This window comes from Mus caroli, unplaced genomic scaffold, assembly GCF_978045245.1.
Source record: "Mus caroli unplaced genomic scaffold, Mus_caroli_1 scaffold_18, whole genome shotgun sequence".
Classification (NCBI taxonomy): Eukaryota; Metazoa; Chordata; class Mammalia; order Rodentia; family Muridae; genus Mus; species Mus caroli.
Window position 1 is genome coordinate 23,837,685 of NW_028227273.1, and position 20,294 is coordinate 23,857,978.

Genomic DNA, 20,294 nt, shown 5'->3' on the forward strand with positions numbered 1-20,294 from the left:
CCCACATGCAACCATTACTGACTTGAAGAGTCTGTTAATTTTTTTTTCTTCCCGGAACCACCTCCAGGCAGATGGCTTATACAGCGAGCATCCCCATGCCAGTTGGCGATACTTTTTACTGTGACCAATTTTGTTTTGTCTAAGCTGCCTTTGCACAGCCCACTTTGAACAAGTGAGTCGCACCTCTTGTTCTGGGGTTAGTATTAATTTCCAGTCCCTGCTGTGAGGACCTCTATCTATATAAAATTTGTATTATGGCTTTATAGAGTCTGCGTATTTTATGTGTGTATATATGAATATTATGTGAGTGTATGTGTGTGAGTGTGCATAGGAGTGTGTGTATGAGTGTGTTCACATGTGAGTATGTTTGTGTATGTAAGGGTGTGTGTGAATGTGTATATGAGTATTGTGAGTGTATATGCATGTGTGTGCATATGTGTGTAAGGGGGTGTGTATGTTTGTGTGAGTGTTTGTGTATGGGTGTGTGTATATATACATTATATGAGTGTGTGAGAATGTGGTCAACCTCAGGTGACATACTTGGGGAGCCATCTACCTTGCTTTGTCTAGACTGGCTGGCCAGAGGGCCCTGGGATGCTCAGGCCTCCCTCTGCCTCCTCAGCACTGGGATCCTAAGTGCACACCATGCTCGGCTTTGTATGAGGTGCTCTGGATCCAACTCTGGTCTCCCCCATGCCTGTGTGGGACGTCCTTTACCGACTGAGCCACCTTTCCAGTCTCTTTATTTTTATGTACTTGGAATGTTTCAGATAATTTAACCTGGTAACAGCTTAGGTTTCTGATTCTAACTTAGAATGTTTGACTATCATCTTATATCTAGGTTTATATATAACATGAAAACATTTAAAAGAACTCAAATTTTCTGGGTTTTGGGGTTTTTGTTTTGTTTTTGTTTTGTTGTTGTTGTTGTTTTTGGCTGTTAAGGTTAATTTCTTGGGAATGTTGTTTAAGCCAGATAATGAAAATGATTAAAATGGAAAAATGATCAGTTGATAAATATATTTTAACAAATTAAAGAGACTTTTTAACACTATAAAGAGTAGTCTTAAAACTAATTTTCTCAATGACTAAATGTTTAAATAGAAAAAAAGTAAGGATGTACGTTCAAGGACTTGGAAATGTTCAGAAGTTGTCACTGGCCTGTATATATTAATTTTATAAAAACAGACTCTTACTACGTTCCAGGATGACTATATCAACAGCCTGCCTGCAGCAGGCCACAGATTCATAAATTATGGGTTAAAAGGAAACTTTAGAATAGTTTTATCAACATGTCTGTGGTTTCAGCTGTGGTCTTCTATGTAGAAATAGCTTCAAAAGCTACTCGATAGTGATGTGGTCCAGTTTGGTCACTATACTGGCTGGGATAGTTCTTAGAGTCAGTTTGTTGAGGAATCTTAGCATCTATTTCCCTGATATAAACATTTCTCTCCCTTTCCTTGCTGTTATCCCATCAGGTTCTCCTACCACATCGTGGGGTTCCCAGTGGGAGTACATGTTGGTTTCATGTTCTTGTACAATTTCAGAAGTCAGAACATGGTGTGTGTGTGTGTGTGTGTGTGTGTGTGATTTAGCATGCCTTCTTCTCCAGCCTGGGTAGGTCTCTCTCAGTAAACGGCGATGGGATCAACTCCCACCTCTAGTCACCCAACACTGGGACCCTGCTTGCTGCTTTGGTTGCTGCATTGTGAGTTCTGCAAAGGGCTCAGGAGCCCCTATCTCAGCATGAGAGACTGCCTCTGCTGGACTCTTCTCAGGCTTTCTGGCAGGTACGCATCCAGTGGCCCTTTCCTTCTGGGTCTACTTGAGCCCAAGCAGCCTTTTGCTGAAGCAGGGAGAATTTGGACTACGTCTGGAAAGTGGCCTACAACTGGGGTTCACTTGGTTTCCAGGAAATGCATTTGTTAACTACACTAGAGTGTATATTTTTTCCATACTGAAGGACTTGAAGCCTGCTAGCTTTGCAAAAAAATGAAGTTTACTTAGTTTAGAAGTGGAGCAGCCAAGATCAGGCAATCCCAGACTTGGCTTTGATGAGAGTGAGGGCTGCCATCACCAGAGAGGAAGCTGCCATCCAAGTAACAAGCCCTTCTCATGAACCAAGCTTCCTGTTACAAGAGCTCAGTGCCCAGCTCCTGCCTGGGTTCAGCGCTGCAGCAGCTGACGCTCAGCTGGACAGGGAAGGACCAACAGTCAGATTAGAGCCAACTTCAGCCCTGATCTTTTAAAAGCTCTATATGCTTAGGAGCCATTTCTGCAGCATAGGGAAGACTGCTTGGTTCTTGGTGTCATAGTTTGAATGTGCCCCAGTGTTCACAACCAGGACTCATGTCTGCTGGTGTGGAGGAATGGGGTCTTCAACAGGTATTTAACCAGGAAAGCAGGGATGAATGTTGGTAGTGTGCACAGTAGACTGGTTTAGTTGCCTCTAGAGAGGGTTCCTGACAAAAGGCTGACTTTGTATGCAACCTCCTCACTTCTGAGAGTTCACTCTCTTGCTTGTCTTCCTGGCATCACACAGGGCAGCCAAAAAGTCCTTAAGATTCTGGCTCCCTATCCTTTCCAGATGCCAGGATTTTGATCTTGGATTTCGGTGCCTCCAGAACTTCAAAAAATTAATCTCTTTTCATTAGTTTTGGATGTTCTGTCATAATTAGTTGACACACTTCAATCAAAGACTACTCCATCTTAGTGATGAAGTATAGTCTACGTGATCAGATGTGCAATGTGAGTGTGACTTGGAATTCTGAGCCTTGGCTGACCACAGATGGCTTATCTGACCATGTCCAGAAGGAACTGCTTTTGCCCTAAGGGTGTAAACCGAAAGATGAGCTACAGAAATGATTAGGAAGAGGTGGAAAGGCCCCAACATGGTGAGGATCAGAGAGACACAAGGGGAAAGAGGAAAGGCAGGAGACTTTATTCACACTGGGGGAGGCCAGTTCACAAGGCTGCTATCAGAAATGCACCATCTCTACTAACAGGGACCCACCACACTCAAGCCCACAGCCACATGCCTCTATTTTGATAGAACATCAGGTATGGACACAATTCCTAAGAGGTAAAGTTCCACTGGCTTCCAAGCCGACCTCACTTCTGCTCTCGCTCAGCACTTCTCCAACATCCTCTGCCTTTCTTCCTTGAAATCATTTCCTAATGTTTTCTTACTACATAAATTGTAGATTAAAACCCTTAATGTGGTCTTCAATGGTGCATCCTCATCTATAGGAATAAGAAATCTGATGACTTCCTCCTAAGCCAGCACAAAACGGAGCCACCAGGAGGATTTCATTGTCTGTAGCCCAATCCTTTTCACGACAGCAGCATGATATGGCCAGCTGGTCCTGGCTCTCCTCAAAACTCCCCCAGTCTCTGCTCACTTGGACTTCTGGTTGCCCTTGGGAGGCTCTGTTGCTCCCTTCCTCAATTCCTCCTCTGGGATGAACACACTAACGGTGAAGTCGCTGGTCTCCGAGCCATATTTGTTCTTCACCACCAGCCCGTACTTGCCGGAGTCTGCCGTGCTCACGCCTGAGATGGTGAAGAAGGCGGTTTTCCCGGCCTCAAACTTGAGGCTGCAGTGGTCGTCAGAGGTCAGTGGCTTCTCATTTTTCAGCCAGGACACCTCAGGGGGCGGGTCACCCCACACATTGCAAGTGAGATTGAGTGCCTGCAAGACAGGATTATGGGAAGGGAGTTGATAAATCAGCTAGTTCTAATCCAACTCCATATCAGCAATAACTGCAAGGCCCCAGGGCTGGAGTTTAAATAGTTGCATAGTTTAAAGTTAGGCGCCCATGGCTATGCTCTGAATAAGGTGCAAGGAGCATCTTCAGGGTAGGACTCTGGAACTCTGGCATGCTTGTCTGTGTCAGCACACCGAAGGGCTTTCTTTTTTTCCATTCTCCATCTCTCCTCTCTCCTCCATAAACACCCAGACACCTTTCACTCCCTTCGATGTGGGCCTCTTCATCAGTCGAGAAATCTCACTCCCTCCTCGCCACCTGCTCAGTTAGGCATTGCATTTGCGTCACAGGGCCCAGCAGTGGAATGGCAGCAGCTGCTCTACATCATCTAAGTAATTTCCCCATTCCATCTTCCTCATTTTCTTTAGCTCCCTGGGCCCTGCCAAACCTGTGCTGTGGCAGAGGCACTTGGCCCAAATGCATCCTAAATAAAATATTCCCCGGCGTGTTGAAACTCTTCTGAGACGCTGGCATTTGGGGCTGCAGTTTTACTTTGCCTGATTAAGAAAATGTAAGACTCTTGTATGCAACTCTAAGGAGTACTGTAGAGGCTTGTGCTTAAGATTGTTCCATTCAGTGGGGAGTGTTGTGTACCCACTGCCATGATTGATATATTTTCCTCACCACAAGCTCTTTATGCTGTGCTCTCAAAGCCCCGTGAACCACCCCAACCTCTCAACCTAGTTCCTTTTAAAAAATACATATCTTTTATTTTTGAGATTATAATATAATTGCTGAGATTAAAACTTTATCATTCCCCCTTCCTCTCCTCCTCTGAACCTTCCCACACTCCCCTCCTTGTTCTTTCAAATTCATGGCCTCTTTTTTTTTCATTAATTGTTGTTTTATATATATATATGCACACACACATACATACATATATATTCCTACATACAACAAATATAATGTTACTTGTATGTGTGATTTCAGGACTGAACATTTCTTATTGGATAACCAGTTGGTTTTCTCTTCCCTGGGGAAGACTGTTTCTCTGGCTCTCAGCATTTCTAGCTGGACCTCCTGTTCCTCTCCCTGTCTACTTTGGCAAGCCCATTGCTGTCTTTGTTCAGCTCACATTGGGGTGGGTGGGGTCAGTCCCTGATGTTAGTAGGAGACACAGTTGCACATAAACTCCCCGATCCCCCGGCTCTTCCTATTGATCCTTCCGCCCCCTCTTCTGCAGTGATTCCCAGGCCTGGGGTATGGGAGCTGTGTTATAGATGAATTCACTGGGACTGGGTTCCACAGCTTTGTGTTTTGATTGTCAACACTGTTCTCAACCTCCAGCAGCCACTCCTCAATTTTCCATTTATAAGACATTGTCATTTCAAAATGTTATATAAACACGGTCTACAGTAAGCAAACTTCCCAAACTGCTTCTTTGTCCGCACACAATTCCCTGCAGATCCACCTGGCTGCTGAATCAGCCTCCTGGCTCTTTGCTGCTGACGAATGTGCCAGTATATGTGTGTGTCCCTGAGGGTCATGTGTACCGTTTCCAGTTTGGGGCGGCCATGAACGAAGTTACTATGAATAGAGCACAGGCTTTTCCATGTCTCTAGGGTAAATGCCCAGGGTTCAGTTGCTGGGCTGTATGATAAATATATGATTCATTTTTCTCCCTAGAATTTGCCAGGCTCTTTTGCTAAAGCTGATGTAATTTTGGCGTACATCCCACCAACAGCACATAAGTAATCCAGTCTCCCCACACCCTTCCTGCATTTGACACTGTGCATTTCTGTTGTGTGTCACTTATCACTGGAGTTGAGGCGGGTGCCTTGTAGTTCATGGTCTCTTGACCCACTCTCCATGGCTAGGGCTAAACGACATATTCTTGATTAGGAATGAAGTTGGCCTTACTCAGAAAGGAGTGTTCTTTTAGAGATCTTCCCAGTAGATCTTAACTTATTGCCTCTTCTGTGGGAGCACAGCCGGGTAGCTCACAGAACTTCCTTACATCTCATCATTAGTTAGCAAGTTTTAGAGACAGGCTGTGGAGCTCAAGCTTGACCTGGGATTCTCTCGCTTATAATGCTGGGTTTATAAGCATGTGCTGCCATGCTAGTTTAAATGAGCATTTTTACTGAACTACTCTCCATTTAAGAACGAGAAAAGTACAAGCTGGAAAAATGGCTCTGAGGGTAAAGATGCTTGCTGCCAAACTGGGTGACTCGAGTTCAATCCCCGAGTAACACACTGTGGAAGGAGTGACCCAAAACCTGTAAATGCCGCTCTGACTTCCACACACGTACTATAGCACGTCCTCCAATAAAGGAATGAATGCATGTATAATTTTTAAATGAGTCAAATCATTATCATTAAATGTACCCAAACAGACCAGGTTCAGGTTTGGGAATCTGAGGATTACTTGGGGTGAAATGTAATTAAGTCAAACTGAAACTGCAAACATTGTAGGCAGGCATTGTGGAAGACGAGCATCCATCCTTGAGAGCTGAGCTGTGGAGTACTTTCACATACATTCTCCCCTAATTGTCACTACTGCCCAGTGAGTTCACCCTCGTGGAGTGAGGAAAGCAGAGGAGACAGTGTAACAACAGAAACTGCTCTCAGAGGTTGAGCTGAAAGGCGACTATGGTATTTTCTACCTACAAAGAAATGTATTGCACAGAATCTACAGCCTTGCTTTGATCCAGACGCTCTGCCTGGCTTCCCACCCACACCGATGCAGCCACTGCTCTTCTGGGTAGGAAAAGGTTTTATTTCACTACGGGTCTCTCTGGACTCACAAGATGTATATTAAACCTCTTTTGGTTGATGTGGGGTCTGGCTATGTAGCCAAAGGTGGCTTTGAGCTCTAGATTTCCCCACTGAGTCCTTAGATTACAGGCAAGGACCACTCTGCCTGCTTTACAGGTCAGAGAGCACAGCCATGGCCTCTTGGATGGAAGAAGCCAGGAAATACCAGTTTAGCATCAAATGGAGAGATTGGATTTCATCAGGGATGGAGCTAATAAAAACTCATGGGGCAGGCAGCATGTTTCCCTGTAACCACGAGATAGCATGGCACCTTCCAGTATGCTGGAATAATTTCTTTCTTTTATGGTTACACGGTTAAGAGCTAACGCTCTCAGGTTCGTTTTCAAACAGCCTAATGGCTCCTGATGGTTTAAAAACATGACTCTAGAGAAATGGCCTGAATCCAGGCTCACAAGATAAACTTTCATCTTGATGCTAGCCTGACAAGGAACTATGACAGGAATGCTGAACTTTTAGCCCTGTATTTGGTGATTCTGGTCAAGTGCAGGCCCAAGGAAATAAGACAGAGATGGTGGGGTACAAAAGGAAGGACCATGGTGTAGGGGATGGAACCTTTCTCCATGTGGACACAGGACAATACTCACCTTGCCCTCTTGAATGGTGACAACATCAGGGAGACCACCTAACACCCGGGCCCGATCTGCAAGCACAGGAATTTCTGGTTAATCTCTGCAATGAGGAGAGCCAATGACCATGGCCTCAAAATGCTTAATGACACAAACCTCCCACATTGTTCTTTCCTGTCCTGGTGGTTATTTCATACTGCTTTCAACATGCAAAATGAGAAATGACTCAGCAGCTCTGGTTTTTTTTGTTTGTTTATTTGTTTTGTTTTTTTGAGACAGGGTTTCTCTGTATAGCCCTGGCTGTCCTGGAACTCACTTTGTAGACCAGGCTGGCCTCGAACTCAGAAATCCGCCTGCCTCTGCCTCCCGAGTGCTGGGATTAAAGGCGTGCGCCACCACGCCCGGCAGTGGCTCTGGTTTTAATCCTTCTTTACTTACTGCGCACATGCACAGGTGCCCGAAGCTGTACCTATAGCACCAGCTTGGACCTACCTTGTCACATAAAGACCTGCTGTATGATTTTCATGGTTATATCCAGCTCTAGTCCTTGTGTAGTTCAGCAGGTGTAAGCTCAGGAAAGCACAACATCCCATCATCATTCCCTATGATGAATACAGTTGCATACTAGAAGGGCTATAATCTGGGAGCTCTGGGGGGCTGTGCAGTTGTGGGCCTCCTCTGAGGTTCTCCTTAGATAGCTCCCTTTTCTTGGTTCTTGGTAGTGCTGGGCCAGTCTCTCTGAGGCTGAGTATATCAATAATAGGAGAATAGAGGTGCTGAACTCTAGGGCTGGACACACACGCATGTTCTGGGTATGACTGTCTCGATACTTGATGAAGGAGCCCTTCTCTAACACACTCCAAGGCTTCCTCTCTGGCAGAACACCATAGCTCCCAGTCTTATTTCATTTTGTGACTCTTCAATCTTGTTTGTCCAATGTCAAAAAGACAGTGTTTCAGACTCCTCCATTATTCATTGGGCCTAATTTTCTTCTGATACACTGTATCTACAAGTGACTAATATCTATCATATGGTTTGTAACCAAGGGATTTTTTTTTTTACAATGTCTGCAGGGGATAAGAACCAGATGTTATAATTGAGACCTTCCTATAGACACAAGACTAAAGTGAAAAACATATGTAGATCATCTATAATTTATAAAAGGAAGGAGACAAAACCCATTTTCTTTTTTGAGACAGGCTCTCAGTACGTAGCCTTGACTGTCCTGAATCTCCCTATACAGACCTAGCTCAGAGCCTCTCCATTAAGATTTGTGGTTCTCTCGAAGTCAGAGATCTGCCTGCCTCTGTCTCTCAAGTGCTGAGATTAAAGGCTTACACTACCAAGCCCGGCAAGAAAAGAATCCATTATCATCTGTAGATATGCCAGGAAATGAAACTGATGCTGAGTTTGCCTCTGTGCTAAGTATGAGGTAGTTACTCACTTTTTTCAGCAATGGCAGCTTGTCTGTGGGTGAGAGAGACAAAGAAGAACTGTGTTAGTATCATTTCAAGTAGTCTCTCTCTTCCCGTGTGTGTGTCTGTCTCTCTCTCTCTCTCCCTTCTTCTCCCCCTCCCGCTCCCCCCACACACTTAAACACACCCAGGCATTTGTCAGTGCAGGCTTGGCAAAGCTGCTCTCCCAATTGGAAATTTGCTCTGAGTTCCATGAGGAGCTGCATTGAAACCAGGCTGCATTTAATACACAGAGGAGAGAGGGGGAAAGTCAGTCTCCGCTCAGCTCTGGAGAGAGCTGGCTGCTCGACTAACAGTGTCAAGTGGACTCTTCCTGTGCTTGCTGAAACAAAAGACTTTCTGATGCTCAGATAGGCCAGTGGAACACAGGGTTCCAGGAATAGAACTTGAGTAGAAATGGCCCTTGCCAGGAAGGGAAACTTACTTTAACCTCTGGAATTCAGCAAAGGCCTCATCAAATGCTTTAAAAGAAAAAAATGGAAAGAAAGAAAGAAAGAAAGAAAGAAAGAAAGAAAGAAGAAAGTTAGTTAAAACTTTATCAGTCAGAATTGATAACCCAAAGTTAAAGTCACAAGGTTAGGTCACTGACCACCTTTCCATGAGACTGCCTATGGCGTCACATAAAGCTCTCAGCACGACAGATAAGGACTTTCTGTGTAGGGAGTATGAAGTAGTAGGTTTTAGATGTTTTCATTTCAGCAAGGAGCCTTCAACCTTAAACAAAAAAGTTAGCTAACAGTCCCAGTAAAAGTCTTTCAAACAAAGGTGTGTTGTCTAAACATCCTTGCAAGGAAAAAACAAAAAAACAAACAAACAAAAAAAACCCTTTTCTTATTAAATTAGCCCTCCTAGGCTCCTGGCTAGATGGCTCAAGTGTGTTCATGTTAGGTTTTCTGCTCCATTTAGGCAGGAGAGCACACTGAATCAGAGTTATCACAATGTATGCCAACACTGGCCTGAAATCCAGTGCTCTCCATTACAGAACACAGACTGTTGTTTGTTATTATTATTTTTTAAATACAATTTTGTTACCATAGAAAACAATAGGTGTCACTAAGGCACTGCTCACACGCGTACTGGTGGGCCTTGTTCATGGTCCTCCCCATCCTCTGTCCCTCCTCCCTCCTCTCACTGAGCACTGTTTCTCTGTCTGTTCTCCCTCCTCTCACTGAAGCAGTATTTCTCAAGCCACAATGGAGCAGAGATGGAGGCGACTGAGATAAGAAAACAAGCCTCACAGGGTTCTAAAATAATCTTATCCCCGTGACTTCAGGGTGAGACACTTGACTGAAGTTCATGAAAAAAGGCAAGTTTGTTTAGAAATCCTTGTATTTCATTTCCCACCCCTTTTGTAGCCCAAGAAACACACACACACACATGCATACAAACATATACACATGTTCACACACACACTCATGCACACAAACATACACATGCACACAAACATACGCACATATACACACTCACACACATAAATACACACATGCACACACATGCTCTCACACACACACATAGATATGATTTATTTTCATGTGAGTTGAGGGTATGTCTTGACTTGTGTGGAGGGATCGGAACACAACTTTCAGGAGCCAGTTCTCACTAGCTGCTCAGTGAGGCAGGGTCTCCTTTCTGCAGCTGCTCAGCTTACTGGGTCAGGCTGGCCTTGAGTGTCTTGATAATTCTCCTGTCTCCACCCCATCCCTATGGCAGGGTAGAAGTAGAGATTGCAGATGTGTACCATCACATCGAGCTTTCCACGTGGGCCTCGAGAACCAGCCTCAGGCCGTCAGACTCTCACACCCACGGTGCCATCTCCCCAGCCAAGAATCCTACTTATATCTAGAGAGTATGGATTTAACTGGGTTACATTAATCCACACCCCTACACACACACACACACACACACACTTTACATATGGAAGAATAAGGATAAAGTCAGGCCTTGTTTTTTCTCCTCTGAAAACTGACTGAGCTTCAGGTTGAACACAGGGTGATAACACAGAACTATTTCTGGTCCACACACCACTCTGAGAAAAAGAAATGTATGGTCAAGCTAATGTGTTTGGTGGCTATGGCAACCTGGTGAGAAGATCCACAGCCTTTGTCTTATGAGGGGTTAAACTGGGGTAGTTGCCTAAGCTTTGTTGTTAAAAATAATTTTTGAAATGTTTTAAATCTACTTGCGGCTTCCCCTGTCTATTGTATTGCCCACAGTCAGATGAACGGTGGGAGAGATCCACAGCGCTGCTTGTACAATATGGGTCAGAAGGCCCCTGCCTGTTTGCTGCACCTTCTCCTGTGACTGCAGATCCTTCATCGAGTCTTTGTAGGCACATAGGTAGGGATTGGGTGAGAGTAGGGGATTCAGAGAAAACACACACACAAGCCCTCATTGCATGCTTAGAAAGCTGTTGTCTAAATTGTGAATCTATTCTGAGGTTGAAAAACACGAAGAGTATGATACCCCAAGACTGCATCTTAGTGCACAAGGGCATGAGTCAGATTTAGCCTGTTTTCCTGTGGTGGCTTTCATCTCGAGGGTTTTATTCTTTCAGAAAGAACAGAGGGGAGAATACAGCCAGAGGATGGGGAGAAACAGCATGCTGGTATTAGCTGCTCACTTAACTCTCTCAGTTTTATTCAGTAGTTGTCCACCACCTTGGGTCACTGCTTGTTGCCAGTCATATACTTGTTCCTCTTTTCACCCCCTTTATCTCCAGAACCTCCCCAATTCCCGCCCCTGCGCCAGCCCCGGTCTCTCCGCAGATCACTAAGACATCTGGGACCCTCAGTTGCGATCTCTCCAGCTTCCTCCTGTCCTGCTCAGCATTTCCTCCTTTCCTTTGCTTCTTCTCACCCACTCCTCTCTAGTTTTAGACAGAGAAGCCCTTTGTCACTTCAGAGGTGACCATTTGCCTTCTCCCCTTGCTCTCTCACCGACCACTTCCTGGATTTTGGGTAGGTCACTGATTCCCTTCATAGTCAGCTTTCCACTCAAGCAACGGTTTCCTGGACTGGATGAATATGCTCAGATCTCCACCCCTGTGCACAGTTCCTTTCCACTCTTTGCTCTTAAGGATGTGATCATGAGTCAGCGGATCTCTTCTAAAAGTCTTCCCGTGAAGAGCCGTGCTTTCTCTCCACGTTTGCCGTCTCCACCTGCTTTTTACGGTTGTCTGTCCACTAAGTTTTCCACAATTAAGACTACCTTGCCAAGAAATCACCATTAATAAACTGCACTGGAGGCCATTATGTTAACCTAGCCCACACTAGTCCTCAGCTGACCAGATCTAAGTAGAGTGGCATCACTCACATAAGGTGACATATAATTAAACTTAAAAACAAGACTGGCTCCAAAAAAAACGATTGGGACTCAGAGTAACCAATCAGAACAGACCCACTCAAACACCAACTCCTCTGACATCCCCCGTGTAACAACCTCATTTCGCTTTTGTCCATTCTATAGTAAATGTGAGTGAGTACATTTACCTTGTCCAGAGAGATCCACTGTCTTCTGGTGTCCAGTCTTGCCGTCAAAGAGCTCCATCACGTATTTCCCTTTATCATTTGGAGTGGGCTCGTTGATCTGCAGCCAGATCTGCTCCCCAGTCACTCCACTCTTGACTCTGTCTGTGTATTTAATCCCAGTGCCACTGTTAGGGCAAAGAGAGTGTCCTCAGTGCTTCCTTCTGTGAACAGCTCATCTTTCCTCTGCTTTTACTAGGTGACATACCATAAACTTTCACAGGCTTTCAGAAAGCATGAGACCTGCTGCCTAAGCCATTCCACTTTGGGGCAATTATATATAGGCCCAGAAGCCCACCATTTGGGTTCCAGGGACCAAGAACTAACTGATAGCCCAAACATCTACTAACTCATTACAGTAGACTGAATATCAATTTCAAGACCAGTCTTTCTCAAGGGCCTGACTATCTTCAGGTTTGCTTGGGTTTGTTTGCAGGATTAAGAGACACTTTAAAGGTGGAAGACCAAACTAAGTACTATTTTCCTGCATATTTAACACAAATACTCTATGGCCAAACCTTGATTAGTAAAAGAGCACACTGATAGGGGCTCCTGACATATGTCGCTCCAGAGCTATTAAGGCGTACATAAATATGCACTTGGGAGTAGAGTCAAATGTGAATGAAAAGCAGAGTGGGTGTCAACAGAGTGAGGCATGTGCTATGACCACGTATGAAAACAGAAGGAAACACAGCCCTTTCACTGTGAGCAGACCCTGATGACACATAAAAACATTATGGTTATAGAGAAAACAGGGCACAGTCGAACAGTCTCTTCATACTGTCAAGAGGCGCGTCATAAAGATTTTGTGAGACTGTGAAGAAATTTTAAAAAGCAGCATAGGGCCAATGAATGGTGCAGAGGTAAAGATGTGTGTGGCCAAGCCCGGCAACTGGAGTGAATCCCCAAAGCTCACATGGTAAGAAAAGAACTGACTCCTATGAACTGTCCTCTGATCTCCACATGTGCTGTGGGATGTGCTCACACACATACACACACACTAAATGTAATACATTTTTAAAGCAGTATAAAAATTGACATATATGTACGTATATAAAATAATTATATAAGGAGAAAAATTATAAGAAAGTACCTTAAATGTACATAAAGGGGCTAACCAAACTACTGATGATATCATATTATAAGTGCTTCTAGACACACAGCTTTAAACCCAATAAGGACATAGAGGCAGGTAGATCTCTGAGTTCAAGGCTATTGTCTACAGAGTAAGTTCCAGGACAGCCAAGGAGACAGAGAAACTCTGTCTTCAAATCCCCCACCAAAAAATTTTTCTATTTCATAGTATCTACATATGTATTTTCCAAAAAAGCATGTAGGAAGTTTATAGCTTAAATACAATTTCAATATGAACTTAAACAAAATATTTTTACCTAAAAATATTTAGCTTCCAATTAATATTTAGTGTTTTCTAATAATACTAAATGCTATGAGGTATTGCATATTTATTGACATATCTTTAAATTTATTAGCAATTGAAATGCCATAAAAGTAGGGCAAAGAAACACATCTGTATCCTGTAGTTTTTAGTCTGAATAATAGCTTTTTCTTAGAGAGTGGGACAGGAAGACAGACCTCTGCTTTGCTTGAATTATTTAGTCTTTGGCTGGCTTTCACAATGGTGCCTTCTATATGCTAAGTGCTTCGGACACAATGGATCATATTGTTCTTATTTTACATGAGAAAAATAAAATTCATAGAATTTAATGATTTGCCAAAGAAGATAAAACAAAGTCAAGGCTAACTCCCACCTAAAGGTGTGTTTGTTCTTCTCAGTATGCCTCCAACTTACAAAAACAAAACAAAACAAAAAAACCCCACAGTAGTATAATTCTCAAGCCCTGAGTTTTGTGTAGACACAAAAGTATAAGACAAACTCATGTAAATGAGACTAACACGGTAGGAAGCACAGGCCTTGCTACTCTAACGATAAGTTTCTTAAAATATTCTCTCAATGCACTCACTAAAAAAAACTAATTATGGTTTTAAAAGACTTATTTTAACTATGTGCATGTATTTAAAAAAACTAATTATGGTTTTAAAAGACTTATTTTAATTATGTACATGTGTTTTGTGGGGAAAGGTTATGTACACCTGAGTGCAGTTGCTCGTAGAAGCCAGAGATGTCAGATCCTCTGTAGCTGGAGTTATAGATGTTTGTGAACCATTTAACATGGGTCCTGGAAATAGAACTCAGGTCCTCTAGAAGGTCATTATGTGCTCTTAACTAGTGAGCACTTTCTCTAGTCCTTAAATAAATGATTCTTTTACATAGGACATAACTTTAAAATACTACATTTATGTATTTAATTATTACTGTGTGTGTGTACATGTGTGTGCATGTGTGTATGTGTATGCATGAGTGTGTGTGCATGAGTGTATGTATGTATATGTTTGTGTGTGTGCATGTGTGTGTATATGAGAGTGTGCATGTGTGTGTGCATGTGCCTGTGTGGTGTGCCACAGTGCATATGTGGAGGCCAGAGAACAATTTGTTATTCAGTTCTTTCCTTCCACTTCCATCTGGGATAGAACTCACGTCCAAGGGCCTTTACCCACTAAGCCACCTCGCTGGCTCTAAGGCTCAGCACTGTGATAGATGATCCAGCTAATTCTGCTCCCCTCATTCTTCACACTGATATATTATAGTGTCCTGGGTGTCACAGAGGAATGTCCTAGGATTTGATTTATTTTAAATTTTAATTACTTCTCTGTACTATTTTCAGGGGGAAAAAAGAGAACAAAGGGCTAAAGACACAGTGTTCCATACGGGCATTTTTCTATTTAATTCTAGAACTCAGCAAATGCCCAAGAGCTCCGTCAGATGCCAGTCTGTACGTTAGTAAACACTAGTGAATGCTCTGTGGGGCCCAGCTCTGGTTAATTGCTCGACTTACCCTGTTCTTTTTCCCTTTCTTCTTTGTGGTGCTAGGGATTGAACTCAGCCTGTGTATGCTAGGCAAGTGCTCTACCACTGAGCTACACTGACACATGGTTTAGTTGGGTAGTGTTGGGCTTATTGTTTCGGTTTTGCTCCCTTGTTTTGAGACAGGTTTTGCTCTGTAGTATGAGTTGCTCTCAAACTTTTAATCCTCTTATCTCCTTAGAACTGGGATTACAGATGTGCACCTGTAAGCTACCATCCTCAGCATCACGTGACTTCTGACATTGTTTTTTGAGGCAAGCACTTGCTATTCAGTCCAGCTGGCTGGAAGCTCCCTAGGTTGCCCACATTGGCCTTGAACTCATAATTCTTCTGCTTCAGTTTTCTAAATACTGTTATCAGAGCTGTGTGCCACCATGCCTTATGTTATCATTAGGTCTCAAACTCAAGACAAATGGCAAACTGAAGTGTCTGATTACCATATCAAAGCAGATACTGGCTGCCAAATCTCTCTCAGCATCAAGAATACCTGTTACAGTGTCCTGGCTCTTCTTAGCCCTTCTTACCATGCCCTGTACCCTAAACTCCGCAGTCTAGGGGCTTTCCTTCCCAGCCTCTGACCTGTGTGTGTGTGTGTGTGTGTGTGTATATGTGTGTACCTCATATATATATGTGTGTGTGTGTGTGTGTGTGTATGCATTAATAATATATGTAAGACAATCCTCAGTGTGTGTTTATATCATAAAGAGACAGAGGTGTATTTAAATCAGATTAAAAATATCTTCCCAAACTAACTTTCTTTTCTATGTGGCCTGGCTGGCCTAGAACTTACTGTGTAGACCAGGCTTGCCTCAAACTCAAAAAGAACTGTCTGCCTCTGTCTTCCCAGTCCTGGGATTGAAGGTAAGCACCACCACACATGGCCTGCTTATAATTTCTTCTTTTTAATAGATATTTTCTTTATTTACATTTCAAATGTTATCCCCTTTCCTGGTTTCCTCTCTGAAAACCCTCTATCCCATCCCCCCTCTCCCTGCTCACCAACCCACCCACTCCTGTTTCCTGTCTTGGCATTCTCCTACACGGGGGCATAGAGCCTTCCCAGGACCAAGGATCTCTCCTCCCATTAATGCTCAACAAGGCCATCCTCTGCTACATATACAGCTGGAACCATGGGTCCCTCCATGTGTACTCTTTGGTTGGTGGTTTAGTCCCTGGGAGCTCTGGGGGTACTGGTTGGTTCATATTGTTGTTCCTCCTTACAGTGAAAACTTCCCAAATCTTTTTCTATAGCTTTTTGGAATATACAATGTATTATAGCTAGTCATAGTCACAAGCAGCAAAGACTCTTCGTTATATTCTGTACCCTAGTAACCAATGGTCCGCCTCTTCTCCCCCACACTTGAAACTTTCCATGCACGGGGGGTGGGGAGGAAGCACAGCCATCAGTAGTTCACTTAGCTATGTGCTCACAAACAAGTCACCTTCCCAAGTTTGAGCTTTCTCTCCCCTGAAGAGAAGAATGCCTACTTCACAGAGCTATATAGCTACAAAAGACCCCACGTGTTGACTGGTTGGTAGCAATGCCCAGTGGACAGCTAGTGCCCAGGGAAGGAATAATATAAACAGCCATTGTTGTCTGCTTCCTCAAGGATGCTGCAGGACTCTGTTAATAGTTTACAAAGAACGTCTAAACTAGATTGGACTAGAGGTGGCTGCATCCCCACAGATTTTCTAGGCCATGTCTCTTTTCTCTTTCTGCCAAGGATGTCTCAGGGAACCCAGGGGTTGAGTATACTATCAGGATTAGGTTTGAAAGTCTGGTTTGATTCAGATATCTATGGAATTCAAGGTAAATATGAATGCTCACAAAGGTAGCTTAGGAAGAGGGTAGACTTCCAGATTAATACAGTTCAAACACAGGTCCCCAAAGCCTTCTGGAGCTGGACAAGCAAGATACAAGATGCTAATGCCTAATTATGTCAGCAACAAGCCAGGACTCCCCTCAGGATGAGACTTCCATGGTAAATGGCTCTGAGTGCAGAGTATAGGAAACTCAGAGTCCTCCTAGCACTCTCTGCTTCAGTTTGTTTTGGAGCATATGCGCTGACTGTACACACAGAGCTGCAAACGCAGCTCTGGGTGCTTGGTAGCAGAGGTAGCCTGTGTATGGCTGTCCCAGGTACATCCCAGAGATACTGATAAAAGATGATACGTCCATCACAAGCAAAGACATAATACCAGCCATTACTAGGACGTCACTGTGTGTGTGTTGAGAGAAAAGGCTAAAACCATAAGGGTGGGGACTCAGTGTTCTGCCCTATGCTCTTCAATATGACACCTCTTTCTTGAAAGGGGCTGGGTTTTGGTTTTCATTACTCCTACTTGCCTGTGGGGGGAAATGTCTACCAGGCAAGTAAGTTTGCATGCACTTACTTGTGGGACCAGTTAACTTTCAAGTCATCCAGGTAATAACAGACAAAGGAGTATAGCCGGATGCCCTCCGCTGTGCTCTGGATTTTCAGGTCTGTGGCAGACAACGCTGAGGAAGAGAGCAACACAGTTAGCCTACCTGCGGGTTCCTCCTGGAAGGGGCGTCCTGAAGCATTTGCTGCAGCAAGGGAATGGTCACTTACCTATCTTCTTGCATACTTCAGTCATCAAGTCTTGGAAGGCTGTAGATAGAGGGTCAGAGCCAAAACTTTAGCATAAGAATATTCCATATAAGGTCAAATTTTAAGCTGTTAGCTCTCAAACAGTCCCTGCCTAGTGAAAGCCATTTGATAGGAGGTAAATTTGGTGACCCCACTGATAGTGGGGTTTGTTTGTTTGTTTAGTAAAATAACTCAGTTTTTATAAGGCTTTAAAAGATTTCTGCTTATTTTTGACCGATGCTTTCCTTGACTGATCTGTAACTAATACCGTGTATATATCCTAGAAAAGGCCACAGTGGCATCTCTAGAAAAACTGATGGCTTTGGGATGCTCTTTCTTCTTAAGCCCCAGGAAGCCTTAGTTTGAATTACAAGAGTTTTCTTATCTGTGTTATCAATTCATAATGAAATTAATTGTCTCTGTCAACTGTAGTCCCACCTCTACTGAGAACTGGAAGGTGAACTACGGTCTCTGAGGCTGATTGCGACCCTGCTGTATTGAGGGGGAAACTGGACATTTGGGGGTGGGGGTTAGAAGTAGCTTTGTTATCATGATATATTTGCCCTTAGTAAAAGTCTCTGAAAAATGGGAATGGCTGCTTTGATCTGCTAATAACTTGTGAGATCTCAGATTTCACACACGAATCTTTGTTACCGCTCTAACAATGGGCTGTTTGGGGGCATTCTTCTACAGAAGGTTTTGATCCTAGAACATTTTTGTAGAGTTGAAACAAAATGATGATTTAAATTGAAAACAGACTTCTAGTGCCCTGTGGGCTATAAATTCTCTAAGGATCAAAAGTATAATTTTGATTTCTAGGAAGTCGAAAAGGAAAAATGCTTTTGAAAAAGAACAGTACTTTGCTCCGCTGGAATTTCCATTAAATTAAAATCAGTGGACACAAATCAGCATGTCGTCCATGGCCAGCCCAGCCCTGGTCATAATTCTGGTAGCTGTAGAACTCATTAGACAGACTGCAGCAGTTGGCAGATTCACCTTCATCCACGAGCTTCAATCTGCTCTTATCTTTTCCTCGGTCATCTTTCAGGATAACTTCATAAAATCCAGCGTCTTTCTTGGAAAACTGAGGAGACAGTGAACATGAGCGTTTACCATAGCTCGGATTTGGTTGTTACAACTGTGTGTGTGTGTGTCTGTGTTTGTGTGTGCATGTATGTGTGAGCATATGTTCATGTGTGAATGTATGTGTGTCATGTGTGTGAGCATATGTTCATGTGTGAATGTATGTGTGTCATGTGGCTATGTGTGTGAGCATATGTTCATGTGTGAATGCATGTGTGTCATGTGGCTACGTATGGATGAACATACAACATGTGAGTAGAGGCAGAGCTCATTCTTGGGCATCACTCTTCAGGGGCTGTCTATCTATCTTGTTTGCTGTTAACCTTTTACTTTTATTGTATGTGAATGAGTGTTCTGACTGCACGTCTGTCTCTACACCACAGGCATGCAGTAACTGTGAACAGTGACATGGCTTTCTAAAGAAATCAGTCCCAAACTATTTTAGTTGAGAAAGGGTTATAAAAATGAACAGAACGGCACTGGGTTCTTTAGACTGGAGTTACAGACAGTTGTGAGTCATCCTGTGGGTGCTGGAAATCAAATCCAGGTCCTCTGGATGAGCAACTACTGCTCTTAACCACTAAGCCATCTCTCCAGCTACGACCTTGTGTTTGGAGGCAGAGTCTCTTATAGGACCTAGCGCTCTCTAATTCAGCTACACTAGCTGACCACGAAGCTTCCAGGATCCACCTGTCTCTCTGTCTCCACCGCTGGGATTATAAGTGTGTTCATATAGCAGTTAGTTGTAAGCTGCTGTAACTCGTGGCATGGAACGAATGATGAATCTAGTTCCTGTTGAGCAAACCTCAGTACAAAGCCAGCAGCTCACATGTCCATGGCCACCCACCTCTGTGATGAGCAGGGTACAAATGCCATCCTTAAAGTCATGTTTCTCGTCCACGGAGATCTCCCGTTCATCTTTGTACCATACAATGTGAGTCTCTTTTTTAATATTTGCCACCTGTAAGAAGAGTTATGATAATCCTCCTCGGAGAGATAAACGTCATTTTTATGAAGGTAAGCAGTTCTTATGCATCCAAGTATTAAAGGAAAAAATACTGAATTTGGAGTCAGAGGACATAGGGTTGTAAAGAAATCGGTCTGAAATGATTTTAGTGGAAAAGGAGTTACAATAAGGTGAATGCCAGACAATAAGCTTAAATCAGAAGCATCTCTGTCTCCAGTGGTAAAAATTGTCGTAACATCTCATTTCCATGACAAATACAGAAAGTCTACATCTGTAGAACTGCTTTTTGCATGGATAGACTGGAACAATTGGAATGGAATGGACACTATCTTACTGTCAGGCTCACTCCTAAAGGAGCAGAGAGAGCCGTAGTCAGGCCAGCTTGTTGATGCTACATTGTTTCAAAACCAATTAAAAGTGATACGGAGAAAGAGCACGATGTGCCCATTCAATCAAGGCACATCAAAGAAGTACTTTCCAACTTAAAAACAAAAACAAACAAACAAACAAACAAAAAACACTGTATCTGTGGGGTTTTCTCTCAGATGTCTCAGTATACAAGCACAATTATTCAAAAA

At 43.4% G+C, this 20,294-nt stretch overlaps 1 protein-coding gene across 4 annotated transcripts in view; it reads right to left on the bottom strand.

Annotated features, from left to right (window-relative positions):
- Positions 1-2,919: 2,919 nt before the first annotated feature.
- The window catches only part of Myom1 (myomesin 1), a 112,154-nt gene continuing 94,779 nt past the window's right edge, over positions 2,920-20,294 (bottom strand). For all 4 annotated transcript variants that reach the window (XM_021186201.3, XM_029471248.2, XM_029471249.2 and 1 more), the window contains 9 exons: positions 19,597-19,710; positions 18,663-18,750; positions 17,649-17,687; positions 17,449-17,554; positions 12,075-12,238; positions 9,011-9,047; positions 8,556-8,578; positions 7,130-7,185; positions 2,920-3,691 (listed from right to left, as the gene is read on the bottom strand). In XM_021186201.3, coding sequence (XP_021041860.1) covers positions 3,398-3,691; positions 7,130-7,185; positions 8,556-8,578; positions 9,011-9,047; positions 12,075-12,238; positions 17,449-17,554; positions 17,649-17,687; positions 18,663-18,750; positions 19,597-19,710 — 921 coding nt within the window. In that variant the 3' untranslated portion in view covers positions 2,920-3,397. The remainder of the gene's footprint in view (positions 3,692-7,129; positions 7,186-8,555; positions 8,579-9,010; positions 9,048-12,074; positions 12,239-17,448; positions 17,555-17,648; positions 17,688-18,662; positions 18,751-19,596; positions 19,711-20,294) is intronic.